The sequence below is a fragment of the Salvia splendens genome, chromosome 16 (assembly GCF_004379255.2).
Source record: "Salvia splendens isolate huo1 chromosome 16, SspV2, whole genome shotgun sequence".
In the NCBI taxonomy this organism is placed as follows: Eukaryota; Viridiplantae; Streptophyta; class Magnoliopsida; order Lamiales; family Lamiaceae; genus Salvia; species Salvia splendens.
In genome coordinates, this window is record NC_056047.1 from 10,204,152 (window position 1) to 10,227,404 (window position 23,253).

At 35.4% G+C, this 23,253-nt stretch overlaps 1 protein-coding gene and 2 long non-coding RNA genes across 6 annotated transcripts; 1 reads left to right on the forward strand and 2 right to left on the reverse strand.

Moving 5' to 3' along the window:
• Positions 1–4,539: 4,539 nt before the first annotated feature.
• LOC121771167 lies at positions 4,540–8,613 on the reverse strand. Its single transcript, XR_006043948.1, has 3 exons — positions 8,045–8,613; positions 6,294–6,416; positions 4,540–5,029 (listed from the first exon to the last, which is right to left on the reverse strand). It is a non-coding gene; the product is annotated as an uncharacterized LOC121771167 (long non-coding RNA).
• Positions 8,614–11,668: 3,055 nt separating this feature from the next.
• On the forward strand, positions 11,669–15,165 carry LOC121772065 (serine/threonine-protein kinase STN7, chloroplastic-like). Its single transcript, XM_042169010.1, has 10 exons — positions 11,669–12,251; positions 12,345–12,431; positions 12,840–12,959; positions 13,048–13,146; positions 13,540–13,708; positions 13,774–13,867; positions 14,055–14,148; positions 14,241–14,297; positions 14,366–14,779; positions 14,876–15,165. Exons 1-10 carry the CDS (start codon positions 11,811–11,813, stop codon positions 15,035–15,037), a joined length of 1,737 nt encoding a protein of 578 aa, XP_042024944.1. The 5' UTR covers positions 11,669–11,810; the 3' UTR covers positions 15,038–15,165.
• A 4,580-nt stretch (positions 15,166–19,745) lies between these two features.
• Positions 19,746–22,521, reverse strand: LOC121771403. Of its 4 annotated transcripts, none has more exons than XR_006044027.1 (4): positions 22,374–22,521; positions 22,116–22,244; positions 20,291–21,948; positions 19,852–20,068 (listed from the first exon to the last, which is right to left on the reverse strand). It is a non-coding gene; the product is annotated as an uncharacterized LOC121771403 (long non-coding RNA). The 4 variants fall into 4 exon arrangements; XR_006044026.1 differs by having other exon boundaries at positions 22,116–22,211; positions 22,374–22,511; XR_006044028.1 differs by adding an exon at positions 19,746–19,850 and having other exon boundaries at positions 19,959–21,948; positions 22,116–22,418.
• Between the last annotated feature and the right edge of the window lie 732 nt (positions 22,522–23,253).

The following is a 23,253-nucleotide window of genomic DNA, read 5'->3' on the forward strand; positions in this document are numbered from 1 at the left end:
TTTAATAGTTAAATAACAAAATGTATCTTTAGATAGTGACGTGATTTTTAAAGAGTATCGAATCTAAATTGTTGCTATAATATTTAATATTCTGTGTATTGATTATACTATTTACAAATTGAATTTGTAATGGCGATTTAAAAATGAGGTGGATTTAAAGGAGCATGCATTGTAATACTAAATCGTTACAACATTATAGCATTAACTTAATAAATGAACCAGGATTTGAATCGTGATTCATATAGTCGAAAAGAATATTAGATAATATTATTTTGATCATTATTGTGTACAAGTTGCATCCTGTAAGTTGAATTTTTACTCAATAGGACAGATATATAAAAGCATCTGCAACGGTGAGCACAAGTTCTCCGTCCGTTCTTGCCGCTGGCAAGGACACGCTTGTTCGCCGCTGCGCTCTTGCCGCTGGCACGGACGTGTGCTCTTAGCTAAGAGCACGTCCGTGCCAGCGAGCAGGGTGACGTGACGTGTTTCTATTGGTCGTTGACATTTTTTTAAATCGAAAATAATACCAAAAAATTTATAAAAAATATTTTTGGATTCCCAAAAATATAGCCGTTTTATTACCGTTTTTTTGAAATTTTTTTGAAATTTTTTAAAAAAAATTTAATCCCAAAACCATCTATAAATACACACATTCATCATCCATTTGGACGAAATTCGGTCATTTGTGAATTTAATTATGTAATTTTAAATTTTTAGGATTTTAATTACATAATTTTTATTTTTTAGGATTTTAATTATGTAATTTTTATTTTATTTGTAATTTGTAATATTATTTCGGATATTTTTAATGCATTTTAATTTTGTGAAAATGCTTTTATTCAAATTGAATAATAGAATGGTGGGGCCCTTGTGCTTGTCCTTGCGGAAGAGCACGGTTGTGGGTGTCAACTGCTCTTGCCTAAGAGCAGGCAGAAAAAGTGGGGCCGGACCCACAACCGTAATCCTTGGCAAGAGCACGGTTGTGGATGCTCTAATGTTTGTTATTTATCAAAAAAGCATAGAAAAGTCATTCTTTTTGTTCATTAGGCCATCCACAACGCTGTCTCTATACCGTCTCTTAAACCGTCTCTTAACTACTATTTGAGCACTATTTGAGGGCCCCACTGTCCTTTTTTCCTCCATCTCTTAACTAAGAGACGGAACCTGCAACGCTCCGTCTCTTAACCGTCTCTATACCGTCTCTTAATTACTATTCATTCAATTTAATTTATAATTTTTTTTAAAACCCAATTCAATTTAAACAAACACACTTTATTAAAATTAAAACAATATTACAACTTAACATTAAAAAAAACGAAGACATAATTAAAATTCTAAAAAAATAAAAATGACATAATTTAATCTTCTCCGCCAAAGTTTTCCCAAATGTGCTCAATTAGATCCTCTTGGAGTTGGGTGTGGGCGCTAGAGTCGCGTGTCCTTGCCCGAATAGCCAACCGTTCTTGTATAGATGGATGCGCTCCACTTCGCGGCGGACTACTTGCGGTTGAGCTTCCGGGGGATTCGGGGTCGAACCAATTTCCGGCATCGGGTCCTTCGTCTCGGACAATCATGTTGTGCAAGATTATGCACGTATACATGATGTCGACCATGCTCTCCATGAACCACGAACGAGCCGGGGCAAGATTATGCAAGTGGAATAGAATTATTTATAGAGTAAAAAAATTAAAAATTTAAAAAATGAAAATAAATATTTAACGGTAATATTACCGTTTGAAAAAAAAAAAATTTATTAAAAATCGATTTTTTTTAAAAAAAATGAATTATTGCGTCATCAGTGACGACGCCCACTCGCGGGCCAGCGAGTGGACGTCACGCACGCATGGGGACGTGCCACGTGTCCCTGGCGCGTGGCGAGACATCTCGTCTCGTGTCTCGCCGAGACGAGCTACGCGACGAGACGGTCGCGAGCTGGAGACGAGATGGGCGCTGCAATGCGTCTCGCGGGGGTCTCGTCTCTCCGAGACGAGACGCGAGCCCGGCGCGAGACGCGTTGTGGATGGTCTTAGCAGTTTAGCACACAAGAAAGTCTCACGGAGAATTGTCAACTTGGCTATTTTGTTGCATAATTCGTGGAGTCAAAAGTCAGAGAAAGATGCATTATAATATTATACTATATGCCATGGATCTTAAAATTATTTGAATATCTAATAACTTTTTTAGAGAATGAATGCATAATAACTTAAATGTACAATATAAGAATTCGTAATCTTCATAATAAGACATCAATATTCAATATTAGGTTTAGTCACATTCCTAGTCAATAACAATAACTTTTACGTATGATTTGTAATATTCTTTTAATTTCGGTATGTCAGCAGAAACGTTGCCTTTTAGACTTTTATCAATAAGTCGGCATAATTTTTTTAAAAAAATATTTAATAAATTAAGTGAAAACATAATAAAGTATGAGGATAAATAAATATTTACATATATGTAAGCATTGAAGGCCAAGGATACTTAAATAAATCAGTTAACAGAACTACGTACGATATTATTGAAGCTTTCCATGATGCATTATTGATCAAAATTGTTGTTGGATTATGTATATCTATATCTAGTCTAGCAATAATGAACTTTAACTATAGAGTTGAGCAAGGGATGCAGAAAAAGTACGCTGAATAATAATCTGATATGAGATAAGGATACATCAAAAATGAAAATGAAAATGACAATTCGATGATAAAGTGATGGGGCCAAAGTAATTTGAATGAGGTCTCAAACTCCAGCCAACATTCACAAAATGCTAAAATGGGTTCACAAATACAATGCTTATATAAATGTTTGCTTTTGATGAATAGAGATAGCATTCATTGCATCATACAAACAATTTGGTTTATCAATATAATTCATTTGGGGCAAAAAGATGAGTCCTCCCTCTTAGGTAACAAAGTCACATCTTAACTAATTCTATTCATTTTCTTATGTTCTCCACATATGTAATTGTGTTCTTGTCCACAACTAGGGATTTTGATATGGAGTAATATATAACATCAATGGTCATACATCAATGCAGCGACGAGATATTATATTTGTTTAGATCATGATATTCATCTTTCATCGGATTAAAACATAAACTTTGATTAAGAATGGGTGATTTTTTTCCTCCTCCATGCCCATGGTTAGAACAAAATTATTAGGCCACTCTGAGTTTGGGCCTTCGGTCCTAATTCTTTACCTAACAATATACTGTATAATAAATGGACCAATGTTCAAAAGAAGTTGGCCCCAAATTTAACCAAATACTATATAATTGGTGGGGAAATATAGAGACACAATGGGGGTTCTATTATTATCCTGTGTAGTCCCATGCCATCCACTTTATCAATAGCAAACACAAGATATATCTTTTTGAGTTAAACACTGCTATTTTTAGTGGAGGCAAAAGGAAAAGGTTGAATTAATATGAACAAGCATATACTAACCTTGGACTATAAGTTTAATATCTCAAATCAATAGTGAAACATGTAGCAGAAAATGGGCCTCACTCGGCCCAGAACCATCTTGTTCCCCACATAAGCCTTTGGGCTTTAGACAAAGAGTAAGTACTTCGTTTCGTAATTTTACTTTCTTTTTTTGGGAAAATGGGATGTTATAGAAAACTAAAAATACTTGGAAAATTTCCCAATTAAATTATAAAATATAGTAGTACCAAAGAAATTTAAGAAAATGTTTATTCGTCAAAACAAAAGTAAAAGATTCATGTGAGGAATGATAGAACACTAGTGTTACCTCCCGTGCTATGCACGGGCCAAATGATTTTCAAAAAATAAAAAAATATATTTAAAACGAATTAAATCAAATAAAAAATATATTAAGAAAATGGAAAAATTACTGCAAATCATGAATAGAAACTATTTAAATTTTGTATTCATAAGATTATAAAGATTTAAAAAACATACTTCTACTTCTACATCTATCAGTCTATCTGTCTACTGTAACGAAAGGACATGAGGGAAAGAAATAAAAATAGAATAGGATATACAAACAAAAGATTAAGAAATACTAAAGACCAAAGTAAATAAATTAAATTATTTGAAAAAATAAATAGTTCATTATAAATTCGATCAACAAAATATCGAAATCAAACGTCTTCTCAACAAAATAGTTACAAATATCCCTCTAACACCAGTAATTCATACATTTTGAAAGACCTCCTTGTAAACAACATTAAGAGTAGAATCACTTCTACTTTCATATTCATCCCCACAAACTAAGATCTTCAAACCTTCACAACTTGTGACTCTAGATATAGCAACATAAAGTTCTCAATGACTGAAGATCGGTTTTTTAACTATTTATCCAACATGGGACAGAGATTGGCCTTGACTTTTGTTAATGGTCATTGCATATAACACAACCAATGGAAATTTGCGTCGTTAGAATCTAAATGGTAGCCTTGGATCATACGGTATCAATTACATTCGCGGAATCAAAATCTTATGACAAATATTATGCCTCCTAAGATTAGGTATCATTTATGTACTAAAGTGAAATATCTGGTACCATTTATTAGTTAACTCTTTAAAAAAAATGAGAGAGACTTCGTCTTTTCCACCAACATTGAAACCCTCATCGGTCACACTCTCAACAGCTCACCAATCGAGCAAGAAATCAAAATCGAAGAACTACTCATTTTCAAGTCCGATTTCTACAGAAAACACCCACCGACACAAAATTACATCGACAGTATCGACAATTGAAGATTTAACCGAAAAATCTTCAACCGCTGACTTCGAGTCGACTAACACAATTGCCCTCAAAAGTTTGGTGCTTCGGCAACTAAAGTCATCGATTGATGTTCAAAAGGCGGAAACTTGCTACAACATTTCTTGATCAACAAACAAAACCCTCAAAATCCATCTGCTCAGCCCCAAATCTGGTGACGGATCACAAACACGAACGAGAGACGAAGAAGAATCAAATGATTCTCATTCCAAGGTAAAATTAGAATTGCAAGTACATCGGTTACAATTGCTAAATAGTTCAAAGGCTCTGAATCCATCTGTTAAGCAGAAACAATAGAGGTTTAAATTGTTAAGATTTACATGTCTAAATTATAAATTAGAATTTTGAAAATACGCATACACATAACTAAAAAATGTAAACATATTTGCAGATTCCAATCCAGAAGTGACCGAAAGCAAATGACCAAATTTCACAATTTTGACAGTTATGTGTTTTATCCTTGAATGTTTCTCATGGAGTTTAATGAACTTGATATATTAGTGGATAAAGTTAACATTGTTCTATTTCACAAATAAATAACAGGGAACAACACATCACCATTTGGTGTGCAATATTAAGTGGCCATAAATTCTGATACATCAATACAATCATAATCCAAATTTGAGATATGTGAATTTTTAAGAAAAGATATAATGATTAGGAAAAATGGTAAAATTGTACTTCCCTCAAGATACTGGAAACTTCAGCATACGATTTTATACAATTTTAATATATAATATGAGTGTAGCAGTATTAATTGAATGAAATAATAAAATAGACGATTTATGGATGAAATAGAATCAGATATACAAAAATAAAGGAAAAATATAAAACACAGTCCAAAAGGAATTTTTTTTGAACGATAAAAAAGTTCATGCTTTTATTCGATTAACAAAACATACTTATTCATAACTGCAAACAAAAAAAAATCAGAAAAACAACAAAAAACCAATAAATCATAAATTTTGAAAAAAAATGAAAACAAATAGTGAAAATAATAATAAAAAAATTAATGACGAACTTATTGTTATACGACTTATAAGAATAAATAAAGATAATATATCTATACTAAATATGAAACAGAAAACTTTTAGCATTTATAACAAAATGTCTTTCACGTGAAAAATATTGCGTGATTTTTTACCAAATTTACCAATAAGATGGAAAATATTGTTCAAAAGAAACTGAAATTTTTATAATTCAAAATATTTTTAATATAACAAATAACGGGTGATGAACATGAATCTATACACAAAAAGTCACATTACTCGCATAACTATGTTTAAATAAATTAGCAAATGAAAGCTCAAAAGTAATGGAAATTACATTTTATGGATACACAAAGTTTTATTATAGAAATTCTATTTTACGGATATACACATTGTTTTACACTTCTCTCTAACTAATAATATGAACCCCACATTCCACTAACACTACTTCTGTCTTACTTTACTGATTTCACATTAAAACCCGTGTCATTCACAATGTGTCATATTTTTCGTCGACGGAGGGAGTATTCAACAAAAACGGATAAAAAATACCTCCATTACGATTTAAAGTTGACGGAACAATATTACTCTCATTCACAGCAAAAGAATGTTGTCCACTATCATGGACAACATCAAATATAATAATAAGACTTTAAAGGCCTCCACGAACATCGCCTATAATAAAAATAATTATTAGTACAACCGAATTAAACAAAATGTAATAAAAAGTGTAATTGATTTAAAATTTAAAAAGAAGAAAAATTATACTAAAAAAATAATCAGAACTAATATAAGAAACAAATTATAGACCTAGAATGAAAACTTTAAAAAGGACAAAAAAAATAATATCCTGCCAAAAAATAAGAGAATTATAAAACAACCCAATATCGTTACATGAATGGCCAAATAACTCTTAAATAAAAGTACGAACACATAACACATTATCCCTACATGGCCCAAAAGTTCCAAAAAAAGAGGACCAAAACATTTTTCCAATTAAACATAACATTGCTGATCGGAAATGGCACATTGAGATGAACATATTGACATGATGAGCTAATTAAAATAATTAGTGGAAGAGCATTAATTAAATTAACACACTTAGCAACCAGAGCATATTTTATAGAAAATATAAATACCATCTTCTTTCTCTCTGATATGAACCGTCGTCTCCCACCCCTACAAACCCTAGATCCAATGACACGATTTCGCAAGAGATCAACCTCACCGACCGAGATACCGACATCAACGGCGCAAAAATTCTATCCTTTAGCCTAACTATCGGCGTTCAAGAGTTATTCTTCTCTCTCGTTCCTAAAATCGGAGCTATCTGCTTGCCCCGATGAACAACGAAGCCACCGCAAAGCGTAGCCTCGATGACTTAAGCACGCCGCAAAAACCTATGACATTCAACCGACGATGGAAGAGATTCACAAACCCTAGCCTCAATCCACGCCGGTGAACTTGTAGTCGACAGACCGACGAAGGAAGCGATTTCAGGTAAAATCGGAAAATAGTTCGCAAATTTGAACAAAATATCAACAAATCATCGAAATTTCTCAAGTTTCTAACTATTTCACTTATTATTTTACATGCACGGAGCAACAATGGACATCTACCGACGATTCAAGGTGTAGAGGACGAACGACGACTCAAAGATTGTCTCTGAGGCTACAACAGATCTGACATCAGATCACAACATATTTAGAAAAAAGAACTGATTCAAGGTACCTGTCTATAGGATTAAAAAAAATCTATATAAGTAATCATATACTTGCAACACTTGAATTCTAAATGCTCTGTACGAATTTTCAAAATAAAATGTGACTAATGTAATACTCCACTAAATAGGTACTGAAAATTGTGAAAACAGTTGCTATGCATATTTCTCTAAGGAGTTTTTCATAAAATGATTTAAACAGTTAAAGCTTCAAGATACCAACATAACCTTTGGATTTACCGCAAAAAAAGTGGAATTATCCTGAGATTAGGTCTTACAGCATGGATTAAGTGAATGCTAATATCTGTTCTCACATAGGTCTCAAATATGTTAAATATATGGGTACATGTAATTTGGAGGACAACTTTGGCTCCAATGTATCTATCAGCTGACAAGAGATTTAGAAGAAAAAATTGCTTCAAGGTAACTGACTACATTAATTGAATTCTAAAGTTTGCATTCTTGAATATGATATCTTAATATTGATATAAGATTGATGGTCAGATTTCTGTAACTTATGTGAAATATTACAAATGCAGTTTACTGTAATTAACTACATAGATTGGTAAAAAGAAAATAATACCTTCGAATCGTAGAACACACACCCTAAAATATTACCTATGATAAGAAAAAGAAAACAAAAATCAGTCAGCAATTTAAGAATAAAGAGTGTAGATGAATAGTAGAATAGATAAACACATTTTTTTTTGCTTGAAACAGCAGTGACAGATTGTAAATGCATACACAGATTGAACAAAAACATCAAACAAATGAGGCATTGAAGGTTTCATTTGTTACTACACTACAGGGAAACAATGGCTTATTCAAGGTTAGAATGCACATATCTTCAATGAGTGTATTTATTAATACAGGAACTTTCAAAAATAATCTCAATCATTACTTGCAGGAACAAAATGGAACCATAACATGAATGAGTCAGGAAGCATGATATATAACGCAATGGAGAAAAGAGGTTAGAAAACTACATTCATAATGTTGGAATTAGAACATTCATTTATATAGAAGAATAAATAGTGCCGATAATAAAAGAATAGCTAAAGAATAAAACAGAAGGCTTTGAGTGAGAAAAGATGAATTAGGAAGAAGAGAGCAAATGAACTATTTATGTTGCTTTAATATGGAAAATCTTCGTTTGAGAGATGAGTAAGGGACTGCAGGAGTGAGTGGGCAAAAGTATTTAATATTTATAGTGCTCTCCTACTCAGCATGCTATCCTAGAAATCTGTGCATGTTCCCAAAAAAATCCTACTCACCATGCTATCCTAGATATCTGTGTATGTCCTAAAAAAATAGAATGATAAGAAACTTTCCAAATAACTAATTATTATGAGAATTATAAAATACATAAAACCATAATATATAGACCTAAAACTCTTTTAAAACCTGCATGAAAAATATAATACATTCTGTTTTAATATGAACATATATTAATATTACATAGAAATATTCTAATTAATTTGGCCAAACCATATAAAGTTCAATTGAGTCCCATATCATTTCAGCATTAACTAACCTTTCTTTTATTATTATTATATATATATATATATATATATATATATATATATATATTATAGGTAGCCTATCAGTGATATAAAAGCCAAAGTAAAACCCTAGTAGCACAAAACAGCTGCCACTCACTGCAGCAAAAAGGAGCTACTATCTGCCTACAAAAGGAACCACTCTGTGCTAACTTTTATTGTATCTTGCTGGTTTGAGAAGAAAATTTAACAAACAGAGAACGAAAAACATCCACTACAGAGGATCAAGAGTGTTTCAAAAAGCATAAAACAATAAGGTAAAGAGTCTGAAGCTAAGATCAATAAACAGTTGCACAATTGAGTTCATATGAATGTAGCAATGTAATAAATAAATATTCATCAATGCTACTTTTTGAATATTGCAGATTTGAAAGGAAGCAACTAAAAATCATGAAATGAAGAAGATCTATTCGAAGCAGATGAAAAAAGAACAAATTTGGGAAGAAAGAAATGTGGGAGTAAAAAGGCTGAACTACCCAATATTTCAGTTGCTTGTTTTAGTTGATAGTAATTTTTGAAGAATAATCAGTAGGTTTTATAGAGGACAAAACGTGGGCTTTCATGATAATAGGTGGGCCTGTTGTGTTGTCTACAAAAGTATGCATGTTCCCCATAAAAACATAATCATAGAAAGGACCTTCCAAATAACACAATAAAAAAGAATCAAATATAAATTATCATTCCTGAAATATATTATTATGATTAGTAAAATATTAAATATGTATTATATAATTAGGTTTAGTAAATCTTAGAATAAATCGAGTTTAGTATAGCCTGTCAGTTGGAAACCCATTGCATTTAATAAATAGAATTTATTGCAGCCACCTGCAAACATATAATTATTGTTAGTAAAGTATAAATGAAATTGTTTATTAGCTTATGTAAATCTTAGTATACATCTTAATAAACAGATTAAATAATGCCTTAGAAATCAAATACTCCATTTAACTTGTAAGACAAATAAAATAGACTAAAAGTAATAACAAATAAACAAACAAACAAAAAGATTCACCAAATATTAGAATTAAGGAGTAGCTGCCAGGTGTCAATTGGAAACGACAATTGGAAACACCATGCATTTTCTAAATAGGGCTTGGATAACCTAAAAAGATAGTAGCAGCCGCCTCCTCCTTTGTGGTAGTGCGGCTAGTGCCTAAAAGCCTAAACTGGTTTAGGAAGAATGAGGACAAAAGAAGATAATAAGGTACTATTAAAATTTCATTCATAATTCTTCTATACAAAACGCATAGGGCTTTATTTTTGTTAATGTGCTAAACTTTTTCTAAAATTGCATATACTTTTTCAAAACAAAATCGCATATTGCTTCCTAAGACTTGGTACTTTCTGCAAAAAAAAATTTAAAAATTGCACCCATTAAAAAATTTTATAATTTACATCCATACAATATCATACTTTGACAATAACTTCTCTTACGAAATAGAAAGATTGTAAAAGTGTATATTTAATTTGTTTTCATTTTATGTTATGACTTTAGAAAAGAAAAATGCAGAATATATGATTGCCAGTTCAAAATAGTGTTAATAATCTTGATTTTCAGATGATTAGTTTTAGAATTATGCCCATGTAATATCAGATGTTATTATTCTGTCTCTAATGAAACATAATAAGTTTATACCAAGTTCTGGGGCGTTGGAATACTTATTTTGATGACAGATATGCTTGAAGGGATAGTAGGGATTAGATTTGTGTTAAATTTTAATTTGCCAACAGAAACATGAAGATTATACTTTTAATTATGGCTTCTAAATTGTTTTAAATTGCAGATTTAGATGCATAAAAGAGTCGCACAAGAGGATGACCGAGGATGACCGGCTGATTGAAAAGCTAATAAAGATAAATCAAGATTTGTAATAGATTTGAGTTTTATATTTCCAATGTAAAAGCTAATCACTATGTTCAAATAGGCTGCAACATGGATGGTGGGACAACCAAGAAAAAAATCTCAAAAGTTGAGTCATCACACAGCATTTAACAGCAGTTAACGATGCAATAACAAGTCCAAAAATTTTTATAACATCCTTCTAAAATTAAAGCCTACAAAAATTATTAAAAACAAAAAGAAAAGAGATGAAACTACATTTTCCAGCTAAAAATGGTGTCAAATGGCAGTTTAAAAAACTGGCACTTTATATATTGATAGATTAAAGCCTACAAAAATTATTAAAAACAAAAAGAAAAGAGATGAAACTACATTTTCCAGCTAAAAATGGTGCCAAATGGCAGTTTAAAAAACTGACACTTTATATATTGATAGATTAAAGCCTACAAAAATTATTAAAAACAAAAAGAAAATAGATGAAACTACATTTTCCAGCTAAAAATGGTGCCAAATGGCAGTTTAAAAAACTGGCACTTTATATATTGATAGATTAAAGCCTACAAAAATTATTAAAAACAAAAAGAAAAGAGATGAAACTACATTTTCCAGCTAAAAATGGTGCCAAATGGCAGTTTAAAAAACTGGCACTTTATATATTGATAGATTAGACTACGTTCCAATAATTAAGCCTATGTGTGATGTGTGGTTAATATTACCTTCCCATCTCACGACACCCCTTTCCCTCCACAAAAAATACCTAATTTAACCGTCAATATATTAAAATAAAATATCATAAAAATATCACAAACTACAGAGAGAAGAAATCAAAGTCCATCCACACAGAGAATAAGATTTCATTTCATGGAAACAAAAATTGTTACACTGATGATTCCCCCTTTCATCCAAAACCAATCTTAGCCCCAATAACCATTTTATGTTGCAAATTCCCCATGGCTACAGTTGGCACAAGCACAGGATTTGGAGTGTGTGGAGTTTCACTCCACTCCTCCACTTCCACCCCCCTCTCTTCATTTTTGGGCAAGAAGCTCAATTTCAAAACCCTAACTGAATCAACTCCCCACAAGAAATTAGCCTCTCCCAAATCCAAGAATCTCGCAGTTGTTGCTGCGGGAGGTCAGATTTTCAATTTTGTTCACGATTTGTTTGTGGGAGTTGGGGTTGGACTGCCCTGCACGGTTATGGAGTGTGGAGATATGATTTACAGAAGCACGCTTCCTAAATCAAATGGGATTTCACCTACAGTTCCCGGCGTGATTTTAGCTTTGGGCACTATTTCTTACTTGTGGGCCACTCCCGGTGTGGCGCCTGGCTTCTTTGACATGTTTGTTCTTGCCTTTGTTGAGAGACTCTTTAGGCCAACTTACAAAAAGGTCTGAAATTTGAGTCTTTTACTTTTGTTGTGGTATGGTTTGAGCTGTTGGGTAATTGGTGAAATGATTTTGTGGTTTTTGATTGCATTGCAGGATGACATTGTCTTGGGGAAGAAGTTGGGTGGGGGAGCATTTGGAGTGGTTTATAGGGGATCATTGGTGAAGAAGCCTTCCTCCAAAGTATGTTTTTTCCATATTTTGTTTGTGGAGTTCAAGGATTTGTTCTATATTTTGCTTCTATTGGTGCTTGAGTGCTTAGTGAATTGGCATGTGGTGGTTAAATTGAGACTGACTGGGGCATTGTGTTGCGTTTTATGTCTATTGTCATAGAGGCTGTATGATGTGAAAGTTCTATGTCAACTCAACGATTTCTTTTTGGACTTTAAGGATTTGATTCCACCATATCTATTTGGTGTTCAGGAATTAGTGAATTGGTATGTGGTGCTTAATTTGGGATTGACTGAGGCACTCTGTTATGTTTTATGTGCTCAATGGTTGAGTTAACATAGTGGTTTTCTCGTGTTTTTAGCCGTGTTTGTGAGAACTTAGGTATTCTGCACTCAAAGATTTCTTGTGTTCTAACTGTAGGATGGTGAGATAGTGGTAAAGAAGGCTACTGAATATGGGGCGGTGGAGATATGGATGAATGAGCGTGTCCGAAGGGCTTGTGCAAATAGCTGTGCTGATTTTATGTACGGCTTTCTTGAGGTTTGCTATGGCACTCCCATTGTCTTCCAAGTATTTCCCTGATAAAATTTTGAGAGAGCTAATTTATGCATTTTTGTATCTGTCCCAGACTTCGGCAAAGAAAGGGTCTGAATATTGGCTTTTATGGAAATTTGAAGGAGAATCCACGCTTGCTGATTTAATTCAGAGTAGAGAATTTCCATACAATGTTGGTACTTTCTTGAATCACGAAGTTCTTTCTCTATATGATAATGTTAACGTCTCGTAGATCTTATGAATGTTTGTGAATTTAATATGTGGTATTATTAAGTTCTCTTGAATTTTGTATGTACTGCTCTTCTATGCTGCATTATGTTGTTGGCTTTCTTTACAGTTGTTCTCTTCGTTATATTTCCTCACCCCTTTATACTATTTGAAGGTTTAGATGATTAAACAAGAGCAAAACTAATCATTCCACCAAAGTAAATGATAGATTAGCTTGTGCGTATTGTATTTTTCTCTTATTATACGCCCCCAATCTTGTATTGAAGTATTGATCGCGATCTGCGAATTTTGTATTATGAATTGCCAATGAAATGAGTCAATGGTAACAAATTTTCAGGTAGAAGCTTTGATTCTTGATAAGGTCCAAGACATGCCTAAGGGGATTGAAAGTGAAAACAGAATCATACAGACTATCCTGAGACAGCTCTTGTTTGCATTAGATAGTCTGCACTCGACGGGAATTGTTCATAGAGATATCAAGCCCCAAAACATCATCTTCTCTGAAGGTAATAACACCATATTTCATTAGCTCACAATGTACTCATTGATAATAATAAAAAAATTGTAACAGAATCTCGTACATTCAAGATCATTGATCTTGGAGCGGCTACAGATTTGAGAGTCGGCATCAATTATATTCCCAAAGAGTTTCTATTGGATCCCAGGTACTCTCAAATAAAGCAGCCCATATGCTTTCTGCTACTATATCATTTTTTTCTCATTTGATCTCTTTGAATGTTCACTAGAAGTTGTCTGAAACAGATGATCAATTGTTTTCAAGATTTTACCTACTTATATGTTGTCTTCTAATTTGCATGATTGTAATGATTTATTTATCCTCATTCGACTCAGATATTGTGCACCCGAACAATACATTATGAGTACTCAAACACCCTCCGCTCCATCTGCACCCGTTGCAACTGCACTTTCCCCTGTTCTGTGGCAGGTTTTGCAGATTTCTTCTCTGCTGCAAGTTTAAATTAATTTATATCTGATCATCAACATCTCATTCTATTCGCTGCCAACATCTTCGAACAGCTGAATCTTCCCGACAGATTTGATATCTACAGCACTGGCCTCATATTCATGCAAATGGTAAGTAACTGAACATGAATTCAAAATTTTGAAAAGAAACAAAACAAAAATGACATGTTTTCTGGCAGGCGTTTCCAGGGCTACGAAGCGACAGCGCTCTCATACAATTCAACCGTCAGCTGAAGAGGTGCGATTATGATCTTATGGCGTGGAGAGAAACTGTGGAGCCCCGTGCTGGGGCAGAGCTACGGCGTGGATTTGAGTTGCTGGATTTGGATGGAGGCATAGGATGGGAGCTTCTAACATCCATGGTTCGTTACAAGGCACGCCAAAGGTTGAGTGCGAAAGCAGCTCTTGCTCATCCCTACTTCGACAAGGAAGGCCTACTCGTCTTATCCTTCACGCAGAGCCTGCGCCTGCAGCTCTTCCGAGCCACCCAACAAGACTACAGTGAGGCTGCCAAGTGGATTATCGAGCTCATGGCAAAGTCAGGAACGAAGAAAGATGGTGGTTTCACCGAAGCTCAGCTGCAGGAGCTCAGGGTCAGCCTCTAGACGTGCATATATAGTCGAAGATCTTATTCTTTTCTTGTGTTTTGTCAGAGGATGGGTTGAACATTGTTCTGTTCCGGTGTGCAGGAAATCAAGCCGAGAGAGAAGTCGAACGTGCAGAGGAATGCTCTTGCATCGGCTCTTCGTGTGCAGCGGAAGATCATTAGGACGATAAACGAGAGCGTTGATGAGCTCAACAGGCGGAGGAAGAGCTTTTGGTGGAGCAGGTGGATTCCCAAAGAGGAGTAATTTCTTGTAAATATATAAACGCACTTGCTTAATGTAAATTTTGTGCAGCTTAATGTGGGTTGAGGATTGGATGCTTGAATTTGATAGAGAGGAAATATTTAGTAAAAATATATGATAGATTTGCACCATTAATGTATGTATAGGGAGATGATCAGAGTATAACTAATGTTAAGTGTATAACTAGAGAATAAATTTCAGCTATTAGATTAAAATGATCTAATTCACTATATAGGCGATTTAGTTTACTATAAGAGTGATTTAGTTCACTACATGAAGGAGTGAACCAAAACACCATTATAGTGAAGTATTTACTTCGTGAAGGATTTAGTTCACTGTAAAAGCGTGTTGGTTCACTCCTTCCTATAGTGAACTAAATTCGTGTTTTCTAGTTATGCATTTAATGATTTAAGTAGTGGTTTCCCTAGATCACTACTCTGAATGTATATATCCCATAATACTAGTAATTAATGATAAGAAACACACATTTATATAGCATTAAAATACACAATGCCATTGTTTTGTAGTATATAATAGAATAGAACATATTTTTTTCCAACTGGTTTGGTTATTAATTAGTCCCTCCATCTCGCTTTAGCAGTCCCGGTTGAGTCGGATACATATTTTGGTCCTGAGCATTACGTTTTGAATTATTTAGCCAAATATGTGAATTATTGAGTCGGGTATATTAATTACTCCCTCGGTCTCGCTTTAGCCAAATGTGGTCCTAAACATATGACGTTTTTACGATTTTGATCCTGAGCATTACGTTTTGAATTATTTAGTCCCACACATTTAAAAACGGGTTGAATTTAGTCCTTTTTGGACGGCTCCATTTCAAATTGACGGTCAAAGGCCATCTTAGCTATTTTGATTGGATTAGGGTTAGATTAAAATATTTAATTTTTTTCTTATTTTTGAAGTACGTTGCCGGCAACGGTTGGATGTTGAAAGCCACCGCTAGTCAGGAGTTATTAGGGATTGGGATAGCGGCACAGATCCTCCGGCGACGACAATTCTTCATCCCATTTCGAAAAACAATTTGAATCATCTTCCCTCATTCTCTCTCTATCTACAAAATCCCTTCCCATTTCTGCTAAAAATTCATTCTCATAAAAGAGGATTCTTAGCTAGAAACAGAACAAATTTATATATCTGGGATTAGGGAAATCTAGGGAGTTCGATTTCCGTCCATCTCTATGTGAATCAAGGAAAACATTAGAGATTAGAGAGAGAGATACAAGGGGAGGGGGCGCTATCACTAAGGAGGGCGGTGATATCGCCGCAGTGCTGGAGTTCTCGGTGGTGCTGCTGAGGGGGATGCACGTGACCACCACGATACATAAGGGGATTTCGGGAAGGAGACTCTGCTTTTTGCGGGCCTTATTTCTTCTTTGAGATGGGATTCAAAGTCGGTCTTGTACTAGATGACCTAGATGAAACCCAAGGAGAAGAGCAAGGAGCTGAGGGAGGGGAATCAGGAGGGCGGCAGAGGTGGGGCGTGCGGCAGCAGAAGAGAAGGGGACGAGGAGGCAGTGGAGTGGACAAGGAAGAGGAAGAGGAAGGAGATGCGGTTGAGGATGAGCTTTTCCTCTTTGAGCCACTGCTTGAGGAGGAGTTTGTGAGTTGGGTTTCCAGCGATCTGGTGGAGGGGATCCACTGTCTTTGCTTCAGTTAGAGAAAATGATTTTGTGTTGATAGAGAATTTGTACTTCAAACATAAGAAAAAAGTTTAATACTATAATCTTGCCTCTAATTTAGTTAAACTAGCTTAAACAACCGTTGACCGTCAATTTTAAACGGAACCGTCCGAAAATGACTAAATTCGGACCGTTTTTAAATGTGTGGGACCTAATAATTCAAAACGTAATGTTCATGACCAAAATCGTAAAAACGTCATATGTTTAGGACCACATTTGAGCTTTACTATACTCTAAATTTTAGAAATAAATTGGTCCTTCACAAATCTAAAAACGATCAAGAATCTTAAGAGATACTCCCTCCGTCCCAACGTAAGAGTCATGTTTTGCTATTTTCGTCCGTGCCAACTTAAAGTCCTATTTCACTTTTACCATAAATGATAAGTATGTCTCACATTCCACCAACTTATTTCACTCACATTTTATTATAAAAGTAATATATATAAGTGAGACTCATATTCCACTAACTTATTCAACTCACTTTTCTTTAAATTTCTTAAAATTCGTGTCCTAACTAATTAGGACTCCTAAGTTGGGACGGATGGAGATTATATTATTCCACTTTTTTTTCTCTTATTGTTTTTTGACTTCTTCTTCTTCATAATATTTGAAGGAATAAGTTTACCATATAGACGTGTTATACTCTTATTCCACATAACATGCATAGGTATTTTATGTTTGTTATAATCCATCTTTGTATGAACAATTTTATATTGCATCATATTATTATATAAAATCGATATACTTCAATTTTACCTCTAAGAGCAGCCCCATCCGTGCTCATGTCAACGAGCACGAATGTAGGCCCATACCCACTTTTACTCCCTGCTTTTAGGTAAGAGCACAACACTCACATTCGTGCTCTTCCGCAAGGACAAGCTCAATGGTCCCACCATTCTATTATTCAATTTAAATAAAATCATTTCCACAAAATTAAAATGCATTAAAAATATCTGGAATACTATTACAAATTACAAAAAAATTAAAAATTACAGAATTAAAATCCTAAAAGTTAAAAAGTACATAATTAAAATCCTAAAAATTAAAAATTACATAATTAAATTCATAAAATAAAAACATCACTACTCGTGGCCGAATTTTGCCCAAATGTGTTTGATTAGGTCTCCTTGTAGCTCAATGTGGGCTCGGGTATCGCGCATTGTGTTCCTTGTTTCGATCCTCTCGCCCACCATCGTATGCACACCTCGGCGTGGGGGAGACCTCGCGGTTGAATTTCCGGCTTCATCCTCGTCGTAAAAGCTAGCCGCCATCGGTCCTTCGTAACCTATAATCATGTTGTGTAAGATAATACACGTGTACATGATGTCGGCGATATTTTTCACATACCACAGCCGAGACGGGGCCTTCACAATGTTGAATCGGGCTTGAAGGACCCCAAAAGCTCTTTCGACGTCTTTCCGAGCGGACTCTTGACGCTGCGCAAAAAGAACCCATCTCGGGTCTTGCGGGTTGCTGAGCGTTTTCACGAAAGTCGACCACCTTGGGTAGATACCATCGGCGAGATAGTAACCCATGTGGTATGCATTTCCGTTGACGGTGAAGTCGATCGCTGGTGCTACACCATTCAAAACATTGTTGAAGAGTGGTGAAGAATAAAGCACGTTCAAGTCGTTGTTGGATCCGACAATACCTAAATATGCATGTCAAATCCATAGGCGGTAGTCGGCGACCGCTTCAAGGATAAGTGTTGGGCCGCCGCCTTTGTGGCCGCCTAAGTGTTGCCCCCTCCAAGCAGTCGGGCAATTCTTCCACCTCAAATGCATGCAGTCAATGCTGCCAAGCATACCGGGAAAACCATGGACTGTTTCGTGAAGACGAAGCAACCGTTGACAATCATCGGTGGTGGGTGCCCGAAGGAATTCCTCACCGAAAGCTGAACACTAGTTGAAGAGGTCAGCCGTTTGTCCAGTAGCAGGTTGTCGGATGGCACACGTACACTTCTGCAACGCCGAGAGACATTGCCGATCGGTTGCGTCTGTACTTGTTTGAAAGTATTCAACACGGTCGGATAATGTGTTGACAATACGCATAAACAAGCGTTTTGACATGCGAAAACGGCGCCGAAAGTAATCTTCCGGAAACCGCGGCTGGTCGGAAAAATAGTCGGGAACGAGCCTTTCGTTGGCTCCCTCCCGTCACGATGGATGTAGCGGCGAGTTGATCTAGTTGGTCGAGGAGGAGGGGCGGGGGTATTCGCGGCACGATATTGTTCATAGTATTCTTGTTCTTCGCGTTCCGCTTCCGCAATGAGATTGGTGAAATCCATTCGAGAGGGTTTGAGTGAGAGAGGAAGATGTAGATAAGTTATATGAAAAAATATGAATGAGAAATGAATAGTAGATGATTTGATGTGAAAAATTGATGATAAATGTATGTATTTATAGATGATTTTGAGAATAAAAAATCAAAAAAAATCCAGATAAACGATAAAAAAACAGCCATATTTTTAGGGATCTGTTTTTTTTTATATTATTTTTAATTTTTTTAAAAATATAATTAGCTAAAAGTTAATGATATTTGACTATTTTAACGACATTTATTTATTTGAGATCAAAATTCATATACCCCTCTTTCTCAAGATCATAAGCTCTAAACATATCAAAAATATAGAAATAAGTTTATGACACAATCAATAGGGATCCAGGCGGACTCGAACCGCCGCCCTCTCAACGCGTGGAAGCAATTGAGCGCTCTCCCGTTCGAGCTTATGGATCCATCCATCACAATTTTCACAATCGACAACTAATTTTACTAAAAACCCAATTCTGCCTCAATTATTTACCATCTATTTAGCCATTATAGGTTTAGCACCTATAACAAAAACATAACTTGTAATTTAACAATAAAATAATAAAAACGTTTATATGGTAAAGAGAAAATTTTGGAAAACATTACAGAAAATGATTTATTCGTTAATTATTTGATGCATTTCCATCAACACGATTCAAACTTATCATTAATTTAATCATCTTTAAACATTAATATCGAGCTTATCCAAAACTCTGGCTTGGCATAGACGTATATCATTGTCATGATTAACACCTCATGTCATTTCGATCGAGAGTCGACAAATGACCCAACCGATAAACCATAAGCTACAAAACACACAGCAGTATTATAACAACAAAACACCACATGAACTTCAAGAATGATTACAAGATATCAAATGAAAGAGCACGCTCACTAGAAAAATCAAACATTACCAGTTTTTACCAACAAATCCAACCAATATGTTATGCAAAGCGCATATCCCTCCCAAAGTAAGCTTTCCAATGACATGTGCTTTAGACTAATGCACACGTGATCAAGATTTCTGGGACACAAACCACCACAAAAGAATCAATTAAAATACAGAGAAAACAGACCACATAAATAATAACATCTAGACAAACTGGGTAACAGGGAGCCAAAGTAAAATCTAACAACATAAGTTACCCTGCTTAGCAGAAATAAGAAAAGAAAAAAAAGTTACCCTGCTTAGCATAGTGTACTTTGCAACATAAAGAGAGAACAGCTGAAGTTAATTGCAGCTTACTTGACAATTATCTTCAGTGACTACATTTGGAGAGACAAATGAAGTACATGCTCACAGGGAATAAACACGCATCGACATCACAGCACCAATGTGGACCATTATCCTTGCGAACATTCCCTCGCCAAGCAGCAAAATTTGGTCACGGGCAGAAGCAGCACAACATCAAACACAGTCAGCCTCCACTCAATAAGAGGGGAAATACTCCACTTGAAGGGACTCCTCCGAATCCAATAAGAAACCAACCATCTACTGAATAGCTGATCTATTACAACCATGCTACAGCTTTATACTATAAACAACACATACAGAGTAATAGCAACAACCTTCCAGATGGTTGATAATTATAAACTAGAACACATCAATAATCTAATGCAATAGCTACAACCCTCAACAGAGGCGCCTCAGTAACAAAAGAGCTAGAACATGTGCTTTACCAACAACAATAAAGAATTAACTAAAGGAATCTAAAACACAAAAAGGGCATACTCGGTTATCGATTAATATTGTCTCCATGATTATATACTTCGCAGCTCTTCTTCAAATACTAGATACGAACCATGTAAGACAGTGATGGTAAATGTAAATGCTTCCAGTTTTAAGTCGAGATTGGCGTTTCCAGATTGACAAGTTTGGAAATTAAAAATTGAGAACGCAAAATGAAGTTATGAGTTATGTTTTAATATATGTTATCCAGTTGTTCATTAATAACAGTCGATCCAAAGATGAAACAAAAAGATTTTCAAATTAATATAGCTAATCCAGTGATTAGAACATCTAGTGTATTGCTATTATGGGATGAAATGGAAACAGTATAAACAAATACGCCATTTCAGTAACCTACAGTAACTGTATGTAGATAATTTTAACTAGTAAATTAAGTAATTAAAATATTCCTAGTTACCAGAAAAGTGTTAGTCCTAATAAAAGAATTGAGAATGTTAAAGATATGCAAGTGAACAAGATAAGCAGATACTGAGAAATCGCAAATCGGTACCTCTATTGTGGTGGATGCTGATTGAAGTGGATGCTGAGAAGAAAACTGAACCCTCAAAATTGCTTGATCGCTTTCAAATATGTGACATGTTTTGGTCTTGAATTGGTTGTATGTTTTATTATATGGTATACGACCAATTCAAGACCAAACAATTTTGGCGTGATTGGATTTGAGCTTCGTGTGGGTTAACAATAAAGAAAAGAAAAGAGGGCAGAGAGTGAATGGAGACGAGAGGACACCACACACAGGGGAGCGCCGGGCGAATCCCCGTACCATCTCCCCTCAAAACCAAAAATGACAACTTTTATTAACGGGCGACCTGCCATGCGAGCGCACCCATCATGGCAAAGGTCATGCAGACAAGCACATCTCACCTCACTTTTCACATATCACCTTACCTCGCTCACTCATTTTTCATTTTTTACAGTCTGATACCTCAACAGTTCGCCGAGTCTACAGACAACAAGAACATATGAAACAACATAACACAAATCAATTCACCTCCCTTGAATAACTCAGCTGCTGCACCAGAGCCATGTAGATAAAACTCAAGAGGACTCCACACAGATAATGCCCATCGTCAAATGATCGTGCCTTCTCAAGATGCCTTTGTATTTCCATATCCAGTAAATTGATGTTTCCAATCAATCACGGAAAAACGAATCTGCATAGGAGGCCAATAATTAGTTATACAAAAATTCAAACTGAAAACCGCCTAATTAACAGAGAAAATCGTCAATCCAAACTATCGCTCAAAGAATTTACGAAACCAGGCCAAAGCCAACTAAATAAATCCAATAAGAACACACACGAAGCAGATCTAGGTTTTACCTTCAACGATCCGCCAAACACGGTTGCAGATCTAGCAAAACCTCGGTGTTTCACCGCCGCATCCAGCGCATAAGAGGCTACGTTCCACAACTGAGGCTAGTGCACAAACCAGGCGACCGATCTATCAAACTTTGAAAAACCAGCGACGAAACAAAAGTCGGAAAAACCATAACCACAACGTAGATCGCGAGACGATCTAAATGAATCTAACGGAAAAAAACAAGAAAATAATCAGGCCTGAGGTAGGAGGACAGAAACCTGTAGATCGAGGCGGCTGTGGAAATGAATAGATGCAAAGATGAGATGAAACGAATTGATAAATGTGTATTTATTGTAGGCGGTTGATGATCCAACGGCTGAAAATGAGTGGGTGGGATAATCGGACGGCTGTTATTTCATAATGGAAAGGGGAAGGTTCTGGATGGTGTGTGTTTGACGGTGAACGAAAATAAGGGCAGTTAGGTAACGTGTTTCACCTGGCACAATTAGAATATCCGAAGTTTTGCATTAAGTCCTTCAGATTTCGTGAAATTGTAGTATGACCACCTTGGGAATATCCTAAATCCAAATTCCTTTCATTAATTCATGTATGCAAAATTATTAATTTGATGTTGCCCGGCTGGTAAACCTTGTAAAAAAGTTGAATAATGTATGGATGAAAGCGTAAGAAAGTAACAGAGAGGCTCTTTCGTACGTATGCACAGAAATTGATCAATGCAAGCGCTCGGTCAAGACACCATGCTTCTTAAGTCCACTGGAGCACAGGGTCCAGGAACTCAAGAGAACATACAGTGCTTTAGTCGTTGGGCACTCTCAACTCCCCTTTCAAAAAATAATATAAATCCCTCAACCCGAATACTATGAATTAGTATAGGGAAGTGGGGTCGATCCCACAGAGATGGACTCGCAAAGTAGTGCTCAGAGGCTTTGGACAAACAAATGGCTGCTGCCACGCAAAAGGGTTGAGAATTTTAAACTAACTCTAGACCTAGGCAGGAAATGTAAATGCTAGACCTAGGACATATTAAACTTGTAAATTCAGACTTCAACAGCAAGAAACATAACCACTTCCTAGACAGTGTAAACAACTACCTAATCTAGCTAAACAGAAGATAACTGAAAGTGGGGACCATAATTC

What these genes read in the sequence shown, in the direction of transcription:
- LOC121772065 (XM_042169010.1), top strand. Translation starts at nt 11,811, where the DNA reads ATGGCTACAGTTGGCACAAGCACAGGATTTGGAGTGTGTGGAGTTTCA. An exon ending in TTATGTACGGCTTTCTTGAG is followed by an intron (nt 12,960 to 13,047) that starts GTTTGCTATGGC and finishes TATCTGTCCCAG; the next exon opens with ACTTCGGCAAAGAAAGGGTC. An exon ending in GTAGAGAATTTCCATACAAT is followed by an intron (nt 13,147 to 13,539) that starts GTTGGTACTTTC and finishes ACAAATTTTCAG; the next exon opens with GTAGAAGCTTTGATTCTTGA.